This window comes from Nyctereutes procyonoides, unplaced genomic scaffold (genome assembly GCF_905146905.1).
Source record: "Nyctereutes procyonoides isolate TBG_1078 unplaced genomic scaffold, NYPRO_anot_genome, whole genome shotgun sequence".
In the NCBI taxonomy this organism is placed as follows: Eukaryota; Metazoa; Chordata; class Mammalia; order Carnivora; family Canidae; genus Nyctereutes; species Nyctereutes procyonoides.
Genome location: NW_026575120.1, coordinates 33,544,736 through 33,569,938, shown reverse-complemented (window position 1 = coordinate 33,569,938; position 25,203 = coordinate 33,544,736). Strand labels below are relative to the sequence as shown.

General features: G+C 47.8%; 2 protein-coding genes across 7 annotated transcripts in view; one reads left to right on the top strand and one right to left on the bottom strand.

Annotated features, from left to right (window-relative positions):
- The window catches only part of SLC37A3 (solute carrier family 37 member 3), a 78,343-nt gene that overhangs the window by 7,008 nt on the left and 46,132 nt on the right, over positions 1-25,203 (top strand). Inside the window, exon 1 of one of the 4 annotated variants that reach the window (XM_055335110.1) lies at positions 20,552-20,663. The exons of 1 other annotated variant lie outside the window; for it this stretch is intronic. The gene's annotated coding sequence lies outside the window, so the exon portion shown is untranslated. Of the gene's footprint in view, positions 1-20,551; positions 20,664-20,956; positions 21,016-25,203 lie in introns of those variants that run through there. 2 more of the 4 variants (XM_055335114.1, XM_055335113.1) reach the window with 2 other exon arrangements.
- RAB19 (RAB19, member RAS oncogene family) lies at positions 805-16,406 on the bottom strand. 3 transcript variants are annotated; one of them, XM_055335115.1, is made up of 4 exons: positions 16,109-16,406; positions 14,037-14,260; positions 10,929-11,112; positions 805-1,879 (listed from the first exon to the last, which is right to left on the bottom strand). In XM_055335115.1, the coding sequence occupies exons 2-4, from the start codon at positions 14,235-14,237 to the stop codon at positions 1,611-1,613; spliced, it is 654 nt and encodes a 217-aa protein (XP_055191090.1). In that variant the 5' UTR covers positions 14,238-14,260; positions 16,109-16,406; the 3' UTR covers positions 805-1,610. The 3 variants fall into 3 exon arrangements, with proteins under 3 accessions (XP_055191090.1, XP_055191092.1, XP_055191091.1); XM_055335117.1 differs by having other exon boundaries at positions 16,126-16,406; XM_055335116.1 differs by lacking the exon at positions 16,109-16,406 and adding an exon at positions 14,835-15,032.

Genomic DNA, 25,203 nt, shown 5'->3' with positions numbered 1-25,203 from the left:
ATTTGTGAAAAGATTCTGATTCTGTCACTGAGGGGCCTCAAGAATCCATAACAAGTGTCCCCTGGCCACTCTTATATGTCTAGTTGGCGAACTACACTTTGAGGAGCATTGCTTTACTGTACTGTCTGATAGATGTATGGTGTGAGCCGCATATGTAATTTTAATATTTCTAGTAGCCACATTTAAAAAGTAAAAAAGAAAACCAAGCAGGTGAAATTTTAATAATATGTTTTTTAACCTAATTTATCCAAAATATCATTTCAGGGACTCCTGGGTGGCTCAGTTGGTTAAGCGCCTGCCTTTAGCTCAGGTCGTGATCCCAGGGTCCTGGGATTGAGCTCCTGGTCAGGCTCCCTGCTCAGCAGAGTCTGCTTCTCCCTCTTCTGCTGTGCTCTCTCTCCTGTCTCTCTCTCTCAAATAAATAAATAAATAAATAAATAGAATCTTTAATAAAATAAAATAACATTATAAAATATAATCAATATAAAATTATTGTAAGACTCCTTAAACTTTTTTTTTTGTACTAAGTGTTCAAAATATTTTACACTAAGAGCTCATCTCCAACTTGAATTAGCCACATTTCAAGTACTCAAGAGCCACACACATGGTTAGTGGCTACCTGTTTTGTGCTGGTCTCAGCCTATCCATAGTACTGAGAGGTGAGTCCACACAGACCTCTCCTGATTCAGAGCCTTTGCTGCGGTTGGACCCGCCCTTGTGGTTCTTATGATTACAAGATGTGCCTCAGCAACAACCATCAGGGAACTTTGAAAAAACAATGTTTATTACTCACAGGTTCTGGAGGATACACGGCACACACACTGGCCACACAGTGAGGTCAATACTGGCTTGATAGTCATCTCTGAGCCAACTGAATTTCAATTCAGAAGTGAGTTTTTATCCAGCAGATAATCTGGTATTTTATTATTATTATTATTTTAATCTGGTATTTTAGAAAGAAATTGTAGGCATCTCCCACATTCTAGGAGGGTGGTCACATCAGCCCAACTAGGATAAAGAGAGATCCACCTCTGTCTCCATCACATGGCTCTTGACCATTTGGCAAGACAGTATTTATGGTCTTTATGTGAAAGGCTTTGCTCCCCAAACAAAAGACCTGAGGTGTGACTATCAGGAAGCAAAAGGTAACAACAGTTAACAGTTTATCACTGCAGGCTTTTTTCCCATCCCTCCTGCCTGAGCTGGAATGTTCTAAACATCCTCTCCCCTCTCTTGATATTCCTCCTTTATTCTTTCCTTCACTACCCTCTTCTTCCAGCGAGAAGCAAAATTCAGTAGAAAATAGTTGAAGGGTTGGGGAGACCAAATGGAAGGATAACGAGGAGCAGACCTGTCTTCCTACCCCTGCGCCCCGAGGCCTAAGCGGAATCAGCAGAATGGAGGGGAACAGTGGTGTCGCTTCACTGAGTCCACAGGTCTGGCCTCTGCTGTGAATCGAGGCAAACTGCTCCCTATGGGGCGGGAAGGGTTTAAGGACCAGCGCAAGTCTGGGCTTTGGTCTGAGATGCAAGGTGGTGGACAGCAGGGTATCCGGCTGCCTTGGGTGTCAGAGGCGGCACCGGTGGGTGCAACCGGCCTCGTGAACATATTCAGCACATGCAGTGGGTCTTCTCCTTCGGGCCCTGGGCCAGGACGACGGGCCTGGAATCCAGGGCCGGGCTGTCCAGGGTGCGCTCCCCAAGTAAGTGCAGGCTGTTGCGGGCGATCAGCTCCCTGGCCATCAGCGTGAAGACCTCGTCTACGTTCTTAGACTCCTTGGCAGATGTCTCTAACACAGCAAGGAGGCCGTATTTCTCAGCCAGGGTGCAGGCATCCTCAAACAGGACGTGCCGCTTTTCCCACAGGTCACATTTGTTCCCTGGGAGGGAGAGAGAAGCAAATATTCCACTGAGAAACTGAATCTGGTCTTTGTTTTGTTTTGCTTGTTATATATTTTTTAAGATTTTATTTATTTATTTATTTATGAGAGACACACACACACACACAGAGAGAGAGAGAGAGAGAGAGAGAGAGAGAGAGAGAGAGAGATTGAGACAGGCAAAGGGAGAAGCAGGCCCCACGCAAGGAGCCCAACGCGGGACTCGATCCCTAGACTGTAGGATCACGCCCTGGGCCCAAGGGAGGCGCCAAACCGCTGAGCCACTCAGGGATCCCCTGTTTGTTTTTTTTTTAAATGAACCTTTAAAAGAAATATTTTCAGGTGCCTCGGTGGCTCAGTGGGTTGAGCACCTGCCTTCGGCTCAGGGCGTGATCCCGGGGTCCTCCAGAATCAAGTTCTGTATCAGAGCCTGCTTCTCCCTCTGCCTGTGTCTCTGCCTCTCTCTCTTTGTTTCTCATGAATAAATAAAATCTTTAAAAATTTTTTTAAAAAGAAACATTTTCCTTGGGCAATATTCACATATGATTCAATCATAAACGGCAATTGTGGGCAGATTTACCGAAAATGAAACCGCTGGTGGATGGAAACAGAGCCGCTGTCTTAAATCACTATCAAATGATCAAATGTAAAAAAAAAAAAAAGATCAAATGTGATCTTTAGGAGCCATGAGAAGGGGGTGGGAGGTGTGTGCTTTACTGGCAGACAGGTGGAGCCTCCGTGTTGGAGGGAGGGGCCGTCATTCCTTCTAGGTCTAACAAGGTAAAGACTGTGCCAGAGGGAGTCTCTTGATCTTCTCTCTTCTTCCTTCCAATCTTGTTTCTCTTTCCGCTCTTTTCCAAACCACAAAGTGTTGGAAGCTGTGGTGGGAGGGGGTCTAGCTGAGGAGATGGTGATGAGGACTTGCTGGATTGAAGAGGCAGAATGGAAAATGCAGGATTTAGCTATCCCTTACATACAATAGGATGTGGACTGTGAGTGTGCAGTTCATGCTGTAACTATTGCTATTCCCCTCGGAGTTATAGAACATTCCAAGTTACCCCAGAGTTCAGTGAGGGGGGCACCTGGGTGGCTCAGCCATTGAGCACCTGCCTTTAGCCCAGGGCGTGATCCTGGAGTCCCGGGATCGAGTCCCACCTTGGCTCCCTGCATGGAGCCTGCTTCTCCCTCTGCCTGTGTGTCTCCCTCTCTCTGTGTCTCTCATGAATAAATAAACTAAATATTCAAAAAAGAAAGAAAGAAAGGAAGGAAGAAAGGAAGAGAAAGAAAAGAAAGCTCAGTGAGGGGTTTTGTGAGCCTGGCCCAGGACTGGTTACAGAAGGAAAAGTGACCCCTCTCTCTTGCTTTTCCACTTCAACCCCACAATCATCCAGTCATCGGACTTTGATTCCTCTGAGGCAGGAATCTCAAGGTAAAATTGTTCTCCTACGGGGTCTGTTCCACTAGACATCAGGATTGATTACAAAGCTACAGTAATTAAGACAGGCCAGACTGGTGTTTCTCAACTTGTTTTTTGCCCCTAAAGGAGCCTTTTTAGATCCCTTTTCCCCATAATTAACCCTTCCCACCATGAAAGCCTTTAAAACGTTTAATTTTGAAACAATTACAGACTCACAGGTGTTTGAAGGAGGTGCTTCAGGGAGATCTCAAGTACCGCTCCCCCTACTTCCCCATGGGTAACCTCTTGGGTAACTATAGTCCGACTTCAAAATCAGGAAATGAACATTGGCCCATCCCACAAAGCCTCTGCAGATTTCAGCACTTACACAGTGCACTCCTGCAAAGGAGTGTGTGTGCACATGTGTGTGCACGTGTAAAATCGTGTGCGATTTTATCACACGTGTACATCCCTCCACCCACCACTGCAGCCAAGATACAGAACAGTTCCATCACACAGAGCGCTCCTTCATGCCATTGTTTTGCAACCTCCCATCACTTCTAACCCCCAACCATGAATCCATTCTCCATCACCACAATTTTGTTATTTCAGGAATGTCACAGAGATGGAGTCATACAGGGTGTCACCTTTTGAGATTGTCTTTTTTCACTCAGGGTAATTCCCTTGAGATCCATCCAAGTATGTGTTGGTAATTTATTCCTCTTACTGCAGGGTGATAGTTCGTGGTATGAGTGGACCAGAGTTTAAGTGTCCATCCATTTGAAGAAATGGAGTTGATTCTAGTTTTCAGCTATTATGATAGAGTGGCTACGAACATTTGTATATAGATCTCATGAAAATTTAGTACCAAAAAAAAAAAAAAAAAGAAAATTTAGTACCGTAGATACACTGTATATCTGGTCCTTTGGAGGACACAAGCCGTGGTGGTGTCCGAAGCACTTTTGCCCCACAGAACAAATGAAATAGATCAGCAGAGTAGACTAAAAACTCAAAAACAAGTTCACAGGGATCCTGGAAGAAGGAAAATTTGATCCTGGAGTCCCGGGATCGAGTCCCACATCAGGCTTCCTGCATGGAGCCTGATTCTCCCTCTGCCTCTCTCTCTCTTTCATGAATAAATAAATAAAATCTTAAAAAAAATTTTTGAGCCCCATATTGGGTGTAGAGATTACTTAAAAATTAAAAAAAATTTTTAAAGATTTTATTTATTTATTCATGAGAGACACACACACACACACACACACACAGAGAGGCAGAGACACAGGCAGAGAGAGAAGCAGGCTCCATGCGAGGAGCCTGATGTGGGACTTGATCCTGGGTCCCCAGGATCACACCCTGGGCTGTAGGCGGCGCTAAAACGCTTCACCACCAGGGCTGCCCCCCCAAAAAAAAAATTTTTTTTAAGTAGGCTCTGCCCTCAGTGTGGAGTCCAATGCAGAACTTGAACTCACGACCCTGAGATCCAGACCTGAGCTGAGATCAAGAGTTAGACGCTTAACTGACTGAGCCAACCACGTGCCCTAAAACTAAAATCTCAGAAAACAAATACACCATCAGGAGAGTGACACAGCCACCCACAGGATAAAAAACATGTTTGTAACACACATCGCTGACAAAGGGCTCAGGCCTTGTTGGCGAGAAGTGACCGCAGGGAGCACAGCTAACGGCAGTCCGGCTGCTGCCCTCTGTCCCCGCTGGCCAGTGCGGAGGCCCCAGGCCAGAGGGTGGCTCATGCCGACCCAGGCCACAGGCTGCAGGACTCCGTCCCTCTGTCAGGCCACGTTGGCTCAGGGCCAAAGGAATCTTCCTTCCAACTGTGTTCAGTCTGAGACGCTGCCTGCCTGCTTTTACGGTGGTGGGCTGAAAACTGACTCCCAGAGACACTAGGTTCTAATCTCTGGTCTTTGCAGATGTTATGAAGAATCTCAAGGGAACCCTGGGTGGCGCAGCGGTTTAGCGCCTGCCTTTGGCCCAGGGCGCGATCCTGGAGACCTGGGATCGAATCCCACGTTGGGCTCCTGGTGCATGGAGCCTGCTTCTCCCTCTGCCTGTGTCTCTGCCTCTCTCTCTCCCTCTGTGACTATCATAAAAAAAAAAAAAAAAGAATCTCAAGATGGGGAGAGAAACCTGGATTAACCAGATGGGCCCCAAATACAGCCACATGGATCCTGATGAGCAGGGTGGGGGGAGACTTTACACACACAGAGGAAGTGAGGTGAAGAAGGACGTGCACGCTGGATGTTGCGGCCACAACAAAGAATGGTGGCAGCCGCCAGAAGCTGGAAGAGGCCAAGAGCAGAGTCTCCCCTAGACCCCCCAGAGACTTGATTTGGGCCTAGAGATTCTGAGTTGATTTCTGGCCTCCAGGATTGCGAGAGAACACCTGCCCACGATTTCAAGCTGCTCCGTTTATGGTATTTATGACAGCAGCCACTGCAAACTAACCCCGGTACACACCTTCAAGACGGCTGCATGCATAGTTACAGCCAGGGAGGCTTAAGCTCCGCCGGGGCTCTGCTTCTGGAAGGAAGATGTGAGAGCCCCTTGGTGGGGGGAGGGATGTAGGAGTGGGAGTCCCTGAGCGGGGAGTCGGGTCTGCCCTGGGCATCCCTCACTTTGAGCTGTGGGTTCTGGGCTTGATTGCCCTCGGTCTGCCTTTTATGACCTGCTCCCCTAACCTGCCCTATCGCCACAGCAGGTTAGAGCACTGACTGTCCACTGCCCAGCCTCTCCACAGCTGGGGGCCGCACACCTCAGGACGAGCCGGACACCCGGTGGAAGGGAGAGAAACCGTGTGTTTGCCACTTGCAATCTGAGTCCTCGCTTGCTAAGTGCTGCGTGTTGGGCGCCCAGTGAGATGGCCCTGCCTGAACGCAGGGGTTCTTCATCTTGTCAAGGAGACAAGACACACACACAGCTCAGTAACTACCAGGGGACCCCTGGGTGGCTCAGCGGTTGGGCATCTGCCTTCAACTCAGGGTGTGATCCTGGAGTCCCAGGATCAAGTCCCCCATCGAGTCCCCCATCGGGCTCCCTGCAGGGAGCCTGCTTCTCCCTCTGCCGGTGTCTCTAACTCTCTCTGTGTCTCTCATGAATAAATAAATAAAATCTTAAAAAAATAACTGTACCAGAATTTTCTGATCCAAGATAGGCCATGAAATAATATACGTCAAGGACCAGGTGAAAGGTAACAGTTGGTAGAAGTACAGGCATATAATCCCTGGTCCACATTTCCTAAATCCTAAAAGCTCAGAAACTCTGGTTTTCTGGTAATTCCTTTGACAGTAAAGTCTGCCTTAAACTGGCATCTGAAGTTTTCATTCACCCTGCTTTGTATGACCATTCACACACGATTCAGTGCACTGTATAAACACTCATGCATTTGACCTGGGGCGGGGGGGGGGGGGTTGGCCCAGACCTGCTGAGGGTGTTGTGTAACATAGAACGCATTCTCCTAAGATCTGGCAAATTCTGAACGCCTATACCTTAGGCACAGAGAGCTTTTGCTGAGAGACCGTGGACCTGGAAATACAACGGCAGTTTAAGGGGAAGGTCTGCCTGAAGTCCTAAGGGGTCACACAGCAGGTGCCCAGGGAAGTTAGGAGAACACCCTGTGTAGCCTATAACAGGAAGCTGGCTCCTGAACACCTCACTCTGATGGAGAGTACCAAGAGCCAGGAGGTCACAAAGAGCACAAGGGATGAGAAAAGGGTAAGAGCCGGCCTTCTCTGGGAGGAAAGCAGGGAGGGCACCTGTCTGTTGTGCGCAGGAATTCGTATGCTCTCTTGAGGGCAATGGGGGCCACCGCGGATTTGAAACAGAGGGACCCCAAGTTGGGGGGGGCGCTGATCTTCCTGTAAATGGCCGGAGAGGAGGAGCAGTATAAATCGGTGCCCAAGCCTCTCTCTGACATTTGTGTAAATGTCTGTGAGGGGCTGCAGTAAACTTGTGAGAGAGAGAGAGACCCTTGTGTAAAGAAATAGAGTAAGGGGGCGAGGACACTTCTGTGAGGGAGCAGCACAGCTGACTTTTCTAGACTAAGGGGAGGAGGCCACGGAGAGAAAACAGGAGGACCCGATATGTCAGCCCTTGGGATTGGGCACGTCATAAACTGACACATCCTGATCATCTTTGGGGGGATTTCTAGGACCAGTGACAAAGTGAGGCAGAGGTGGTTGTGAGGAGCCACAGACCTGGCCATGAAACCACCATAGCTGTGAGCTTCCGGGAAATCCTGCAACATCTTAGTATTTGTTACCCCCTCCTGTCCCCATCTGTGTCTGTGGCAGAGGAACTAGTAGTTCAGGAGGGCGCTGGGGGGCGTCAGCCAGGGAGGCCCAGCACCTTGGAGAAAGGGCGGTGTCTTCCAAAGAGAGCTGAGAAGGGAGGGGGCCTGGGGGCGAGCAGCTTCCAGGCCTGGAGGAAGGACTACTTCATTGTGAGAAGCGGGAATTTAATGGAAAAGAGATCCGGTCCCCCTTCCTGGGGAAACCCCAAGTGTGATTAGTGAGATGCACATTTTTCACCCTTGGGTGCCCCTTCTCTGGGAGCTACGCCTTGTGGGCCGTGGGCCTCGGAGCCCCTCTGGCCAGTGGAGCTTCACCTGCTCCGCCAGGAAATAACGGCTTCCCCTCACTGGGATCTTAGCACCGCGCTAAGTGCTTCCTGTAGCCACCAACCCAACAACACACCTGCAGCAGGTATCAGTTTAGTAGAGGAGGAAGTGGAAATTTAGAGAGAGTAATGAGTCCAAGTGCAGAGGAGAAGGGCAGAAACCCAAACCTGACTCCAAAGTCCAGTTACATGCAGTGACTCAGGAGAGGGCTCAGAATTGCACCCGGAGCTGCCTAAGTGTTTTGTGTCACTTGTCATCAGCATCTTCCTAGCAACCCTCCTGGTCCTCACACCCCAGGGCTGGGGCCCTGCTCCTCAGGAAGCAGCTGTCCTGAAGGATGCAGGACCCCTCGGTGAGCATCCTCCTTCGCGCTTCCCAGAAGTGGTTGATGGGGAAGAAATATGGGTCTTTACAGGGTCAGTGTTTATTTCTCTAACCCTGAACTCTGCTTGTAGAAGCGTCCTTTATACCAGAAGTCAAATTATGAAAGTTTCTGATTCCAGGGGCAGCCCGGGTGGCTCAGCGGTTTGGTGCCACCTTCGGCCCAGGGAGTGATCCTGGAGTCCCAGGATCGAGTCCCATGTCAGGCTCCCTGCTTCTCTCTCTGCCTGTGTCTCTGCCTCTCTGTGTGTCTCTCGTGAATAAATAATTTTTTTTTTTAAAAAGAAAGTTTCTGATCCCAAAGGGAGTCTTGGGGTGAGAAGCTACAGGAGAGAGGCACCTCACTCCTCCCAGAGAGATAAGGTGCCCTCCGTGGGGGAAGCCTCGCTAATCCCTCTTCCCTGGTGTCTGCCAGGTGGGCAAGCCCCTCTGAGAAAAGGAGGGGACCCAGGGGGAGGGGCATCTACTTGGGCAACAGACTATGGAATCTGGAGGTTTTGATCTGATGCAGCAGGAAGGAGGCAGCCACTCTAGGCTCTTGGAATGACTTTGTTTCTCAAGCTCGGAGGAGCAGCATGAGTTCCAAAGCAGCATTCCCTTCAAGTCTGTGCATAGGACAGGGGCCGAACTATGAAGCAAAACGTCCTTTCTGGAATCCTGATAGTAATAATGAATGGGCTGGATGTGCCAGTAATAATGAATGGGCTACACACGCCAGTGACTTCTAGAGCCCCACCAGAGTCCAGGCTTCGCATCCTGTGACTGATTCTCCACTGGGGCCCAGCTGCTTGGTCTCAGGTAGGCACCTTACCCCAGGCCCGCCCATCCTTGGGTAGGCCAGCAGCCTGGGTCATGCTTTGCCATGAAAAGAAGGAAGGGGGGGGGGCAGTGGGATTCCCTTTCTGAGGAATGTGAGCAAGCGGATACTGAGAGAATGAGGTTTGTGGCCAGAGTGAGGGGGGGATGATGTCAGAAACTCCATGAGTGAGGATTCCAGGGTAAATGGGGGCAGCCCCCACTACTCCTGCAGTGAGAAACAGCTCTGAGGGAGGGAAAACAGGTACACAATACAGTGCAAGGAAGCTGATTCCCAGGCCCCAGGTCCTGAGAGGAGGATGCTTGTCAGAGGGGGGGGGCTGGCTCCACTGGCTCCTGCTCTGGCTGGGGCTCAACCTCTGGCTTCTCCTAGGTCCTAGGAAGTCGCCCCCTCACCATAAGCCCTGAATTCTTTGGAACAGAGATGAGTCAGATCCTCAAACAAACGTCCTAGAACAAATCCTATAGTTTAGTAAGCATTTACCTGGTTCCAGGCACTGCTAAGCAATTTATGTACAGTTTCTCATTACATTTTTACAACCCACTAAGTATTAGTCACATCTTATAGATCAGGAACTAAGGCTCAGAGGGTGGCCAGCCGCAGAGCTAGGCCATGCTTGTCACAGGATGAATAAGCCATTAAACATGATACGTTTAGCTCTTTGTCAATCTCCCAGGTAGCTGTCTAGGCTGGTGCTGTGCAAACTTCCATTTGCCTATGAATCTCTTTTCCTCTTAAAATGAAGCTTCTGATTTACTAAGCCTGGGATGGGGCCTGAGAGCTTGCACTTTTTAACAAACCTCAGCTGGTAACTGCTGGTCCGTGGGCCACACTCTGAGTAGCAAGGGCCTAAACAATCTTGCCAAAATTTAGCAGCCACTTGGTTAATAGCCGTGTGGACAGGAGGAAGGAAAAGGCAGCTCCGTTTGCAAAACTGAAACTACAGAGAAGGGATGGAAACCTTACACCGTCTGAATGTTCAATAGGACGGCTCACATCTTAAGCTGGCAGTTTCCTTGGTGCAGTTGAAGTTGCTGCTAATTTTGATGGTGGTTTTTCGTTAAGATTGGCTTAGGGGTGACGGGCACTGAGGGGGGCAGTTGATGGGATGAGCACTGGGTGTTATTCTGTATGTTGGCAAATTGAACACCAATAAAAAATAAACTTACTATAAAAAAAAAAAGATTGGCTTAGGGGGGCAGCCCTTGTGGCACAGCGGTTTAATGCCGCCTGCAGCCTAGGGCGTGATCTTGGAGACCCGGGATCGAGTCCCACATTTGTCTGCCTGCAGGGAGCCTGCTTCTCCCTCTGCCCGTGTCTCTGCCTCTCTGTGTGTGTCTCTCATGAATAAATAAATATAATCTTAAAAAAAAAATATTGGCTTAGGGTCCTAGCAGGTGTAGGGAGTCATTCACGGATAGTCAGTCACCCGCCTCGGAGTGGCTCCCTTGGGGATTTGAAGCCCATCTGATACTGTAAACCTCAGACTGCAGGGTATTTCCCGTGTGGTCTACACACGTTTGCATCAAATCAGTTGGGGATGTCTTCATAGAGAAGCCCGGACCCCATCCCAGGTCTCCGGGAGGAGACACTCTAGGGTGGGCCTTGGAATCTGTATTATCAACAAGTCCGCATCCCTTCCCACCACCCCCATTCTCAAGTGGATCTGATGGGAATTCTAAGCCGAATGCTTTCCGAGGTCCCGTCACCACCTGCACGTTTAGGATTCCCTGTTCCCTTGCCGTCAGAAGCATATAAAAGCTGAGCATCAGCAGAGGGGGGCAGGACAGAAAAGCTAAATGCTTCGAAAACGCCATACCAATCAGCATAATGACCAAGTTTGCCGCTCCGTATTTTTCTATCTCGTGGATCCAGTGAGGAACAGACTCGAAGGTCGACCGTCGGGTGAGGTCGTAGGCGATGATGGCCGCGTGGGCACTGCGGTAGTAGCTTTGAGTGATGGTCCGGAAGCGCTCCTGACCTGCGGTGTCCCACACTTGCATCTGCAAAAGGGCAGCAAAGGGGGTTCGCATCAGGAGTTCCCAGGCCTGCCTGCCGAGAGCTTGCTCACCTAAGCTGTCTGGAAACAGCAGGTTCCTGGGTCTCACTTCGAGATACCCCAATTCAGTAGGTCTGGAGTGGGGCCCAGGGATCCGTGTTTCCGTGTGGTCCTCAGGATGATTTGGGTGTGCTTTCAGGTTTGGAGCCACCATCTAAGGGATGCTTTAGTTGGAGAGGTGTATCCGATGTCTTGGGTCTGCTGTATATATATATATATATTTTTTTTTTAAAAAAGATTTTATTGATTTATTCATGAGAGATACACAGAGAGAGGCAGAGACACAGGCAGAGAGAAGCTGGCTCCCTGTGGGGAGCCTGATGTGGGACTCGATCCCAGGACCTCAGGATCAGGCCCTGAACCACTGAGCCACCCAGGCATCCCTTTATTTTTTATTTTCATTTTTTTAAGATTTTATTTATTTATGAGTCTGGTGTTCTTGATCTTGTTTTTTAACCTCCAACATCCCTTTGTCTAGATATTGGGATTTACCTTTGAACCTGCTCAAGGTGCTGGCGCTGGCTGAACTGTTCTGATTTTAAAGAACCTCTTAGGGATCCCTGGGTGGCTCAGCAGTTGAGCACCTGCCTTCAGCCCAGGGCATGATCCTGGAGTCCCGGGATCGAGTCCCACGTCAGGCTCCCTGCGTGGAGCCTGCTTCTCCCTCTGCCTGTATCTCTGCCTCTCTCTCTATGTTTATCATGAATGGATAAATAAAATCTTAAAAAAAAAAAAAGGACCACTCAGCTGTTTATGTCTAGGAGTCTCTCTCTCTCTCTCTCTCTCTCTTTTTTTTTTTAGGAGTGTCCTTTTTTTTTTTTTTTTTTTTTTTTAAATTTTTTTTGTTTTATTTATTTATGATAGGCACACAGTGAGAGAGAGAGAGGCAGAGACACAGGCAGAGGGAGAAGCAGGCTCCATACACCGGGAGCCTGACGTGGGATTCGATCCCGGGTCTCCAGGATCGCGCCCTGGGCCAAAGGCAGGCGCTAAACCGCTGCGCCACCCAGGGATCCCTAGGAGTGTCCTTAATAGTAATCCCTTCTCTCTCTCTCTCTTCTTTTTTAAAAGATTTTATTTATTTATTCATGAGACACACACACACACACAGAGAGAGAGAGAGAGAGAGAGAGAGAGAGAGAGGCAGAGACACAGGCAGAGGGAGAAGCAGGCTCCATGCAGGGAGCTCGATGTGGGACTCGATCCCGGGTCTCCAGGATCACATCCTGGGCTGAAGGCAGGTGCTCAACCGCTGAGCCACCCAGGGGTCCCAAGTAATGCCTTTTCAATGGCCATCCCACGGGGGCATCCGTTTGTACACCCTCCCACTATGTCTGAGGGTACCTGTTTGTTCACTGTCTCACACTGTTTATAAAATGTACTCATTAATAATTGATTAGTTCATCAAGTTAAGTTCTGCACCCAGTGTGGGGCTTGAACTCATGATCCTGAAATCATGAGTAGCATGCTCCACTGACTGAGCCAGCCAGGTGCCCCTATACAACGTATTTTTTAAAGAAAGACTGTAAACGTACCCCAAACTAGAGAGAATAAAACAAGGAACCCTCATATATCCATCACCCAGACTCAATAATTAAGATTCCAGCAATCTTGCTTCATCTAGCCTCTTGTGTTTTCTTTGAGGTGTTATTTTAAAGTGAATCCCAGGCTTTATGTCACTTCCTTTGTGTCAAAAGTGCACATTTTCGTACATAAGCACAATGCCACCATCACTGCTAATCAGCTATTCAATAACTTCCTGGTATCATCTAATATGTTAAAAATTGTCCTAATTACCTCCAAAATGTCTTTTTACTGTTGTTTTTACTTAGTCAAGATCTGAAGCAAGATTGTGCTTTACATTTTCTCCAACACTTTCTGATCTTTTCTAATCAAATAGGTAAACTTATTCAAATTTGCACTTTTTAAATTATGAGTAAGGATGGGCACCTTTACAACTTGACATAAATTTCTGAGCTAGTTCTATCGAACTTACTATGAAATAGCAATTTCGTACAATCTGTGGATTGCCTACTTTTTGTGTTTGGTTGTTATATTTAGATATCTATTGTGGCTCTTTCACATTAAAGAAATAAGCCTTTTGTCAGTTCCATATTTGCAAATATTTTTCTCCAGTTTGTCATTTTTTAAAATTTTGTTTACAGTATTCTTGTGAATGTAGAAATATGACCTTTATAACATTATATAGAGATATATAAATTTGGCCTTTAGATGGTTGTGATTTTCCTTGATGGCATCCGAGTTCTTGTCTTAAAAGGCTGATTTCCTGGGGCACCTGGGTGACTCAGTCAGTTAAGTGTCTGATTTCAGGTTGGGTCATGATCTCAGGGTCCTGCGATCGGCCCTGCATTGGGCACCACGCTCATCAGGGAGTCTGCTTGTCCCTCTCCCTCTCTGCCCCCCCAACCCCTGCTTGTGCTCTCTCTCTCTTTCAAATAAATAAATAAAATCTTTTTTTAAAAAAGGTAATTTCTCCATTCCACAATGATAAAGATAAATATTCCAATGATTTTTTTTCTGGTATTCTTATGCTTTCATCTTTTATATTTAAATCCTTTATTCCCCAGGGATGTGTTTTGATGTTAAGAACTCTAGCTAAGGGGCACCTGGGTGACTCGGTTGGGCATCTGCCTTTGACTCAGGTCATGATCCCGGGGTCCTGGGATGGAGTCCTGCATAGGGCTCCCTGCCCGGTGGGGAGTCTACTTCTCCCTCTGCCCCTCCCCCTGCTTATGCTCTCTCTCTCTCTCTCTCAAATAAATATATAAAATCTTAAAAAAACAAAAAACAAAAACAACCTAAGCACTCTAGCCAAGAGAAGAGGAGCCAACCCTGTGCCTTTCTAACCTTTACTTTCTTGCCATCAATCTCAAGGGAGCGCACAGTGAAGTCCACCCCAATCGTGTTCTGCTGTGTCTCTGTGTAGACCCCAGATTTGAAATGCTGAACCACACACGTCTTCCCCACGTTGGAGTCCCCAATGAGGATAATCTTGAACAAATAGTCAAAATTCTCATCTGCTGCTCTGGATGAGCTGGAGAATTGCATGGCTCCTGCCACCTAGAACGGACCTAGGAAGAAAAAAAGGAATCTAGCATTTCTTTAGTGAATGAGGCACTGTTCTAGGCACTTGGGATGTAGGACAGGACGAGGGAAAGGGAGGTTATTCCTTCAGAGGACTTGCATTCTTGTGGGAGAAAGACACTAATTACTGGCCAGGTGCGAGGGAACCTCCCCCACAGGCACACACCTGCCTACATGAGTTGGCATTCCTTTGAAATGAAGAGTTTAACTGTCATTCTCTGTTGGGCCCAGGACACAAGCAACACTATTGGATGACAGCATTCACTAAAATCTTAGTCACTGAGGCCAAGAGATCCCCCACGTTCTATCAAGTGCCCAGAACCAGAGGATGGCAGAGGCGGAGGTCATGCCTAGGTGTCATCCTGTCTCCGCTTCACACGAGGAGGAAACCCCCCCCCCCAACTGTGGAAGACAGAACGTCCAGGCAACCAACAACAAGGACCGACAAGATTTGACAGAGAAGTCAGTTTGGGGAAGAGTGACGTGGCCTTTTTCTTCTGGATTTCTTGACCAGGAAGTTAGGATTTGGAGAATATTTAAGATGAAAACTATGTGGAGCACCTGGCTGGCTCAGTCCGTAGAGCATGTGACTCTTGATCTCATGGTCGTGAGTTCTTCAAGCCCCGTGTTGGCTGTAGAGATTACTTAAAAATAAATACGCTTAAAAAAACCAACGCAAAATGAAAACTATGGTTTTCAAGTGTTTTCTGACATATTTTACTATAGTCTGGGAAATAACGTTTCTAAAGATAGTGTTTTCCAAACTAACTGGTTATGTCAGAACCAACTAGAGGAGATAATTAGAAAGATACATTCCTAGAGCCTATCCCAGATCTGCTAAACATATTTAAAGACACACCCAGACACGCACACATGCACGCACACACCACACACACACAGGCACACGCAGCGCTGTGGGTGATTCTGATGACCCTCTGGGTTTGGGGAACAGTGATCAACACAATCCCCTGAAACTTCATTCCCACCTCAGCATTTCTGCTTAAATAAACACCTGTGCTTTGATATCTTTGATTACAAGGAATTCAGTCTCCTGAAAAAAAAAAATCCATTTGGCATGTCCAACTCTAACTTACATGGGGTTGAACTCCATCTCCCTGGGGTTTCCATCTGTTGCCCCTCGTGCTGTGCCAGCACTTGGCAGATTCCTATTCCACATGACAGCCCATCAGATATTTGAGGCAGCAAGCATATCCGCTCGAGGCAAATATCCCTGGGCCTTTCAACTGTTCTTCACATGATGTTGTGTTGGGTCTCCTCATCCAATGTTTCATAAAAATACATGGAAACTTATCCCTTTGATGATTAAATTTGACATGCTTCACATTGCTCCTGCCTTATGACACCCTTCCCCATTTCTTCCAGTTTCATTTTTTGGTCTTCTCTAAAGTCAGGAAAGGACAAATCTGTATCATCACACAATTTTAAAAAGCACCCAGATTCATAACCGTGTGTGAAGACCCTGAGCAGCTTTAAATGGATGAAGAAGTATCCCATGCCTCTCTTGGACGCCTCTGAAGTCACCTATGGCAAATGACCCAGCAGACAAAAGACACAACGAAACCACTTTTTCCCTTCTGGCTTTTCAAATAAAGGCCATTCCACTTCCGGTGTCATATCACTGTAACTTGAGCAAGAATTTTCCTTCCACATTCCCCCTCCCCCAAGTAAGTTCTCAGGCTCAGGGTTGGGACAAAAGCCCTCCATACCTTGGCCTGCGCCCCCCCACCCCCCAGGAGAAATGAGCAGTGCCCACCGCAGGCGCCCTCCATCCCGCATCCCGTAGCTTTCACCTTCCTGGTTCACCTGTTGCTTACCTGGCTCGCTCTCTCACCTCTGCTCGCAGGTAATGTTTACTTTATGCTCCTAGTTTTTTCCCTTTCCGTCCTCCGTGTGCCTTTCCTCCTCCCGCCTCACCGGGGCTGCGGTGGAAGCTGTCGCTGGGTCCCCAGGTGTCGGGGGTTGGCGACCTGAGAAAGTGAAAGGAAAGCGCGAGCCCGGGGCGCAGCACAGGTGAGGCGCTGGCCAGCAGTCCCCACGCAGCCAGCCTTCCCTCCCGCGACCGCCACCCGGCAAAGCAGAAGGAACAGGACTAGCCGCCTAGCTCCCCCTTCCTTCTCTCTACTCCCCTTCTTATTTGCATCCTTTGCCCCCAGTTTTTCCTGGGGTCCCTCGTTTGGCTGGGGGTGGGGGGGATGGCTAGCTGAGAGGGCGGCAAGGTCAAGGAGGTTACAGATCTGGGTCTTGAGTCATTCCATTGTTTCGTGGACTTGAACAACTCTCTTTGAAGAGCCACTGAGAGAAGGGAGGAGATCCAAGAGAAGATGAAAAACCAAAAAAAAAAAAAAAAAAACCCCAAAACCAAAAACCAAAACAAAACCCCCAAACAATTCTGAACTTGCACGGAAAGGGAGAGCTGGAAAACATTCCTGTTTCCCTCCCTCAAAAAAGTCTACCGCAGAACAAAGGTTAATTTTTAGGTCTGGAAAACCTTGAGTTTATCAGTCTCCTGTTGGCAGCAGAAGCAGAAGGCTGAGGTGAGTTTTCCTTAAGTTTTGCTCTCGCAGAATCTGGAAGAGTCACCACTTGTCAGATCTCAGGGACTAGATTTTCTCTGAAATGTAGGATGTGAGTGTAGGCAGTTACGCTACAATGTGCGAAACGGAAATACCAGACTGATAAAATGTTTAGATGGGTATGATGTTTTCAAACTGTGGGCTGAGACCTATTAAGGAATCATGAAATCAATTTTTGTGGGTGGCAATTTTGTTTTAAAGACAGTTCATGCTTAACGTGGGCCTCTAACTCACAACCCTGAAACTGAGAGTCGGTTGGCAATACCGACTGAGACAACCAGGTGCCCCTGCCACCAGCATATTTACAGAAGAAAGTGGGACAAAATCCCAGAGTATATCTCATGCGGTTGAGGCTAAGTACTGTTTTGTATAATGGTTGGGTCAGTTGTATCCATGCATGAATGTATGCAGGTGATGTAAAATGTATCTCTTACATTTTGGGTTGAGGTCTAGAAAGATTGAGAAGCACTGAAATCGAAGAGGATTTATTCACTCTCCAAGAGCATTTCTTTCTAGGATTCCTTCAGAAAACCTTTATATTATAACTTCTCTTACCCATATTCCATTTATGCATCACTCTTTAGGAACCCCCTTTTTTTTTTTTTAAACTTTTTTTAAAATTTTTATTTATTTATGATAGTCACACACACAGAGAGAGAGAGAGAGAGAGAGAGAGAGAGAGGCAGAGACACAGGGTGAGGGAGAAGCAGGCTCCATGCACCAGGAGCCCGATGTGGGATTCGATCCTGGGTCTCCAGGATCGCGCCCTGGGCCAAAGGCAGGCGCTAAACCGCTGCGCCACCCAGGGATCCCGGGAACCCCTCTTTTGAGTAATAAGCCCAATGCTGGCAGGTAGAGCAAGAAAAGAAAAGGCACTGCCAAATGCTGCTGCTGCACATTGTCATTCAGGAAGCCACAGTCATCTGTCTGTGAATTGAAAATGAAATATGGGGCAAGATCCCCCACTCGGTATGGGCAGGAGGCAGGAAATAAAACCTGGTAGATGTTAATGTCAGTGAGGCTAGGTGTCAAAATGGTTTCTTCTTCTGGTAATGGTTACTGGGGAATTAAAAAAAAAAAAGTCAACTGACTCAGCCCTGGTGCTTAGAGAACATCTAGAAGTAGAAGTCAAATAGTACAATGTCTAGGGACACCTGGGTGGCTCAGGGGTTGAGTGTCCTGCTTCTGGCTCAGGGTGTGATCCCGGGGTCCAGGGATCAAGTCCCACATCGGGCTCCCCGCATGGAGCCTGTTTCTCCCTCTGCCTGTGTCTGGCCTCTCTCTCTCTGTGTGTTTCTCATGAATAAATCAATCACATCTTTTTTTTTTTTTATCAATTACATCTTTAAAAAAAATACAATGTCTAGGTGGTTATGGAAGTTAGGGAGAGAGAGAGAGATTCTCCTTCCCCCGTTCTGACCTTTTCCACCGGACCCTCTCCACCAACACGACTATGAGTGCAAAGAGCATGGCCTGGGCTTCCTGACCTGGGTGGTAGTGACACAGGTTGTGTACTTATTTTATTCACACCCACTCCACACATCCATACACACATATATGTACATGCACACACATATGTTTTACAATATGGACACTTTACACAGTATGTCCTTTTTTTTAGAGAGAGAGAGTGTGAGAGAGCAGTGGGAGGCGGGGAGGGGCAGAGGGAGAGGGAGAGAATCTTAAGCAGAGCCCGTGCTGAGTGCAGAGCCCGACTTGGACTCAATCTCATGATCCTGAGATCATGACCTGAGTCCAAATCAGGAGTTGGATGCTCAACTGATTAAGCCACCCAGGTGTCTTCAGTTTAGCCATTTTTAAGGGTTCTGTTTAAAGGCATTAAATATATCCACATTGTTGTGCAATCATCACTCCTATCCATCTCCAGAACTTTTACAGCATTCCCAACTGAAACTCTACCCAGTAAACAATAACTCCCATTTGTCCTCCCATTTCTCTTCCCTCTCAGCCTCTGGTAACCATGATCCTACTCTCGCTCCCTATGAATTTGATCCAGGTATTTCAGGTACTTCATGTAAATGGAATCATACAATATTTATCCTTTTGCGACTGGCTTATTTCATTTAGCATAATGCCCTTGAGGTTCCTCTGTATTGTAGCATGTGCCAGAATTTCATTCCTTTTGAGATGCCTGGGTGGCTCAGTGGTTGAGCGTCTGCCTTCTGTTCAGGGTGTGATCCTGGGTCTGAGGATCGAGTCCTGCATCCGGCTCCCTGCGAGGAGCCTGTTTCTCCCTCTCCCTCTGCCTATGTCTCTGCCTCTTTCTGTGTGTCTCTCATGAATAAATAAATAAATAAAAATCCAAAAAAAATTCATTCTTTTTAAAGGCTGAATAATATTCTACTATATATTATATTATGTAATAATATATTTATTGATGTATCAACACCCAGTATGGGGCTTGAACTCACCACCTCAAGATCAAGAGTTGCACATTCCAGCAACTGAGCCAGCCAGGGGCCCCCTCCACATATTTATATATATGTATACACACACACAGAGGCAGAGACACAGGCAGAGGGAGAAGCAGGCTCCATGCACGGAGTCAGATGTGGGACTTGATCCTGGGACCCCAGGATCACACCCTGAGCCAAAGGCAGACGCTGAAACCTCTGAGCCACCCAGGCATCCCATAAGCATCACATTCTACTTTAATGCCTATCTAATAGTAAAACTCTTCCCTTTCCCTGCTGTCTTTGTAGAGAGATTTTCTGGGTTGGGAGATTTTAAAACAAACTGTTTCCCCAACAAGTTGAAAGAGGGCCCAAGAGGGCAGCAGACTCTACTTGCAAGTCCCGGGTCTTAAGGCCTTTAATTTTTGCGAGAGGCTGTCAGGATCTTAACATCCATCTATTTGGGTGGGTGGAGTGGAGGGCAGAATGGTGAATGATGGCGGCAGATTACTGGCCCTGCCTGCATGGGCCACGTCATTTAATTAACTTAAACAAAAATGTAAAGCATAACTGGGTGTTATGCTATATGTTGGCAAATTAAACTCCAATTAAAAAAATAAAAAAATATATTACTTTTATGGAGGTATGTAATACAAAACACACAAAAAAAGCAGTAGAAATAAATATATTCTTTGGGGGAAAAAAATCTAAAGCATACGCCCTTATTGTTGGCTGGTCAGTAGCACACCTAGCAGCATGTTACTTTTTACAAGAAAGCAGAGGGCAGCCCTGGTGGCTAAGCCCTTTAGCGCTGCCTTCAGCCCAGGGCCTGCTCCGGGAGACCCAGGATCGAGTCCCACGTGGGGCTCCCTGCGTGGAGCCTACTTCTCCCTCTGCCTGTCTCTCTCTCTCTGTCTTAAATAAATTAAAAAAAAATAAAATAAAAGGTGGATTATCTGTTTAAAAAAAAGAAAGAGCAGAATTAAGCTTTTCTGAAAAAAAAAAAAAAAAAAAAAAAAGACCTGTACAGCACTTCTCAAGTTGTATTTCATCTCTCTCTCACTGCCTTTTTCCAGCTTACACTCCTGGCTATCGCCCCCTCCTCCAGCCCAGCAGCCGGGTTCACCGAGGCCTCGCCCCTCCCTCTCCCTCCCCCCTTCGCCTCCCTCCACCTCCCCGTGCCGCCCCCGGCGGCCCGCAGGTGATGCCGCGGTCGGACTACAACTCCCAGCACGCTCCGGGGGCGGGCGGGTCACGTGAGCGTCCGGAAACCGTGGCCGCGGAGCCGCGGGTGAGGTGGCGGCGCCGGCGAGGGGCTGCGGGCAGCGGGGCCGAGCGGGCCGGACGGTGGGCCGCAGCGAGGCGATTGCGGCGGGTCCCGGGTGCGCGAGCCGCGGCGCGCGGGGTGCGGCCGACAGGGGGCCGGAGCCCGGCTGGGGCGACGTGTGGGGGCGCCGCCCGCGGGCGCGGTCCGGGGGGGCGGGAGGGCGGCGCGGGGACGCGGCGGGGCGGCGGGCGGCGGGCGGGCGCTCGCTCGCTCCCTCCGGCCGGGCTCCCTCCCGCCGCGCGGGGCCGGGCGTGCGGGGCCGGCGGGGCCGGGCGGGGCCGGGCGGGGCCGGCGGGGACCGCGGGCCTGGGTCGGGGCCGGGCCGCGAGGGCTGCTGCCCGGGAGTGGGAAGGACGGCCTTCGGGAAAGATGCTCTGAGGCCGGAGAGGGAGAGGCGGCGTGATGGAGTAAGTGGGGTTGTGTTCTGGCAACGTATTCGTCACTCCCTCGGTATTCTTTTCTTTCTTTCTTTCTTTCTTTTTTTTTTTTTTAAGATTTCATTTATTCATGAAAGACACAGAGAGAGAGGCAGAGACACAGGCAGAGGGAGAAGCAGGCTCCCTGCGGGCAGCCCGATGCGGGACTCGATCCCGGGCCTCCAGGATCACGCCCTGGGGCAAAGGCAGGCGCCCACCCGCTGGGCCACCCAGGGATCCTCCCTCCCTCCCTCCCTCCCTCCCTCCCTCCCTCCTCCCTCCCTCGGTGTTCTTATTTGCAGCATGTGTTCCGCTGCTCACTCTCCCTTTTGGCGGGGGTGGGGTGGGGTGGGTGGGGGTAATGGGAATGTGTCCACAGGGGTTTTGGTGTTTCCTGAAACATAAGATTGTAGGTGATCTCATAGTAATTTATTACCGAGTGTTTTTATAGGGAGAAGAGTATGTTCCTGGAGTGAGCGAAAACTGAATCAGGACTGCCAGCTTTCTTCAGTGTCTCGCTGCTGATTTATTTCTTTGCCATTGTTAGGTGTTTACTGTGTGCCAGGCTCTGTACTCGAACGCTCAAAATTGATTTCATTTAATTCTTTTTTTTTTTGTAAAGATTTTATTTATTCATTCATGACAGACACAGAGAGAGAGAGAGAGAGAGAGAGGAGAGCAGAGACACAGGCAGAAGGAGAAGCCCGCTCCCTGCAGGGAGCCTGACATGGGACTCCATCCCGGGACTCTAGGATCACAACCTGGGCTGAAGGCAGATGCTAAACCGTTAAGCCACCCAGGGATCCCCTCATTTAATTCTTAAATGAGAGAATCAAGGCTCAGAGACTTTAAGCTGAGAGTCTGTGGTTCCACCTCGAACTTTAATGCCTTTTTGTGGCCCACATTTGGTTTCACATAACATCATTTTTCTGTTAATCTTTTTTTTTTGAATTTTATTTATTGGGGTGCTTGGGTGGCTCAATTGGTGAAGCATCTGCCTTTGGCTCAGGGTGTGATCTCAGAGGCTTGGGAACAAGCCCCACGTCGGGCTCTCTGCTTGGCCAAGAGCATGCTTCTCCTTCTCCTTCTGTCTACTACTCTGAGAGATAATAAAATCTTAAAAAGAAATACAGATTTTATTTATTTATTTGAGAAAGAGAGAGAGTGCACGCGCACACAAGCAGAGGGAGGGGTAATGAGAGGGGGAGCAGCAGACTCTGCTGAGCAGGGAACCAGACTGGGAGAGGGAAGAGGGGACTTGATCCCATGACCCCAAAATCATGACCTGAGCCACCCAGGTGCTCCTCTTCTGTTAATCTTTGATTTCCATGTGAAAATTACCCTGAAACACTACTTTTATAAAATTAAAGTGCAATGTCTTGTTTCTCTCTAGCTGTCAGGATTAAGTGTATCATTGAATGTTCTGTTTTGTTCCTCTTCATCCCTGATAAAATGAAATGTCAGGGCAATGACCATTAACTGGAGTATAAGCCTTTTGTTTAGGAGAAGGAAAGTTTTTTTTTTTTTTTTTTTTTTTTTAGATTTCATTCATTCATGAAACACACACAGAGAGAGAGGCAGAGACACAAGCAGAGGAGAAGCAGGCTCCACGCAGGGAGCCTGATGTGGGACCTGATCCTGGGACTCCAGGATCACATCTGGAGCTGAAGGCAGGCACTCAACTACTGAGCCACGCAGGCATCCCAATATTTTTTTTTTTTTTTTTAAATACAATCTACCCTGTAATTGTGGGCTCAGACCTGACCCCAATTTCAGGAGTCACATGCTACTGAACCAGCCAGGTGCCCTGAGAAGGAAAGATTTGTACTGTGAAAACTCCTTGTCTTTGGAATATGTTTAAAATAGGTAGGCAGAATGTAATTTAAGAGCCCTGGAATAAGATAAGAAAATTTTACAGGTAAGTGCTAGATAAAATTTAAAAAGAGAGAAAAATTATAGAAGACGAGTTTTGAGTAAAAGGGTTTTATGTAGTACAGGTAAATGGCTTCAAATGAGATAATATGGGATGAAAAGGAGATTTATGTGTCAAGCATTGAAGTGCTAAATTACAACATACACAATACTGTCAAAATAGCTCAACTATGTATTTTTAGAATTTTTTTAAAAGATTTTATTTATTTATTCATGAGAGACACAGAGAGGGAGGCAGAGACACGGGCAGAGGGAGAAGTAGGCTTGATGCAGGGAGCCCGATGTGGGACTCGATCCCGGGACTCCAGGATCAGGACCTGGGCCGAAGGCAGGCACTAAACCACTGAGCCACTCAGGTGTCCCTATTTTTAAATTTTCTTTTTTTGAATATTTTATTTATTTATTCATGAGAGACAGAGAGAGAGGCAGAGACACAGGCAGAGGGGGAAGCGGGCTCCATGCAGGGAGCCTGGTGTGGGACTCAATCCTGGGACCCTGGGATCATGCCCCGGGCCAAAGGCAGGCGCTAAACTGCTGAGCCACCCAGGGATCCCCTATTTTTTATTTATTTATTTATTTATTTATTTATTTATTTATTTATTTATTTATTTATTTATTTTTATTATTTTTATTTATTTATGATAGTCACACACACACACACACACACAGAGAATGGCAGAGACACAGGCAGAGGGAGAAGCAGGCTCCATGCAGGGAGCCCGATGTGGGACTCCATCCCGGGTCTCCAGGGTCAGGCCCTGGGCTGAAGGCGGTGCTAAACCGCTGAGCTACCCGGGCTGCCCCTAGGAGAGCATTTAGAACCATCAATAAAGGGTGGCCCAGCGCTGCCTTCAGCCCAGGGCAGGATCCTGGAGACGAGGATCGAGTCCCACGTCAGGCTTCCTGCATGGAGCCTGCTTCTCCCTCTGCCTGTGTCTCTGCCTCTCTCTCTCTCTCTCTCTCTCTCTCTCTGTGTGTGTGTGTGTGTCTATCATGAATAAATAAATCTTTTTAAAAAAAAAAGAACCATCAATAAAGATTTTGCCAATGAATGAATTCTTTGACCATAACCAACACCAAATCCTTCCAAAGTACCAGGCACTGTGTTAGGTAATTGCCCTAAATTATTGCATTAAGTTCTCACATCTCATACATGAGAAAACAGATTTTATAAAATAATATCTCTTAACAGATGAAGTGAGCATTTAGACCCAGACCTGACCCTAGTCTCTATGCCATACTCTATAAGAAAAAAGGCTAAAATATCCCAAGTTGGGTAAAACATAATAATTAGAAATATCTCCCCTTAAGCTTAAAGGTATAAGTCCAGGGGATTTGAGGGGAAAAAATTCATATCTTGTTAATAATACACTATTTCTTTTTTTTTTAATTTTTTTTTATTTTTTATTTATCTATGATAGTCACAGAGAGAGAGAGAGGCAGAGACACAGGCAGAGGGAGAAGCAGGCTCCATGCACCGGAAGCCCGATGTGGGATTCGATCCCGGGTCTCCAGGATCGCGCCCTGGGCCAAAGGCAGGCGCCAAACTGCTGCGCCACCCAGGGATCCCTAATACACTATTTACACATTTGGTTTCACATAACATCATATTTCTGTTAATCTTTTTTTTTAAAATTTTATTTATTGGGGCGTTTGGGTGGCTCAGTTGGTGAAGCATCTGCCTTTGGCTCAGGGTGTGATCTCAGAGGCTTGGGAACAAGCCCCACGTCGGGCTCTCTGCTTGGCCAAGAGCATGCTTCTCCTTCTCCTTCATCCCTAACTTCTTTTTGGTGACCACAACTGTCAACTCCACTGCCCTTCACCCCTTAGTCTTCCTGTTTTACTACAGAGGGCCAGGGTATTCAGGCTTTGAAGGCCATGGCAAAGAGTTTTGTATTATATCTGAGTCTTGGGAAGCCATCAGTGTATTATAATCAGAGGAATGAGAGCTGATTTATGTTTTAAGATACATTTCTGGTTGATGTGTGGAGAAGGAGTTGGGGGCAGGGTAGATGAAGAAATGGTGAAAGCCTTCAAAAGGCCGTTGGGGTAGACGTGGTGGTAGTGGGGATGGAGAGAGGAGGATGGATTCGGGATATATTTTGGGGAGTAACTAGTAATGGGTTGGATGTGGAAGTTGAGAGAGAGAAAAGGGAAAGTGAGTAAGTCCTGGTTACCTTGGACAACTTGGAAGCATGGTGGTATTACTTCTAAGGTGGGGGATCCTGGGGAAGAAATAGATTTGGA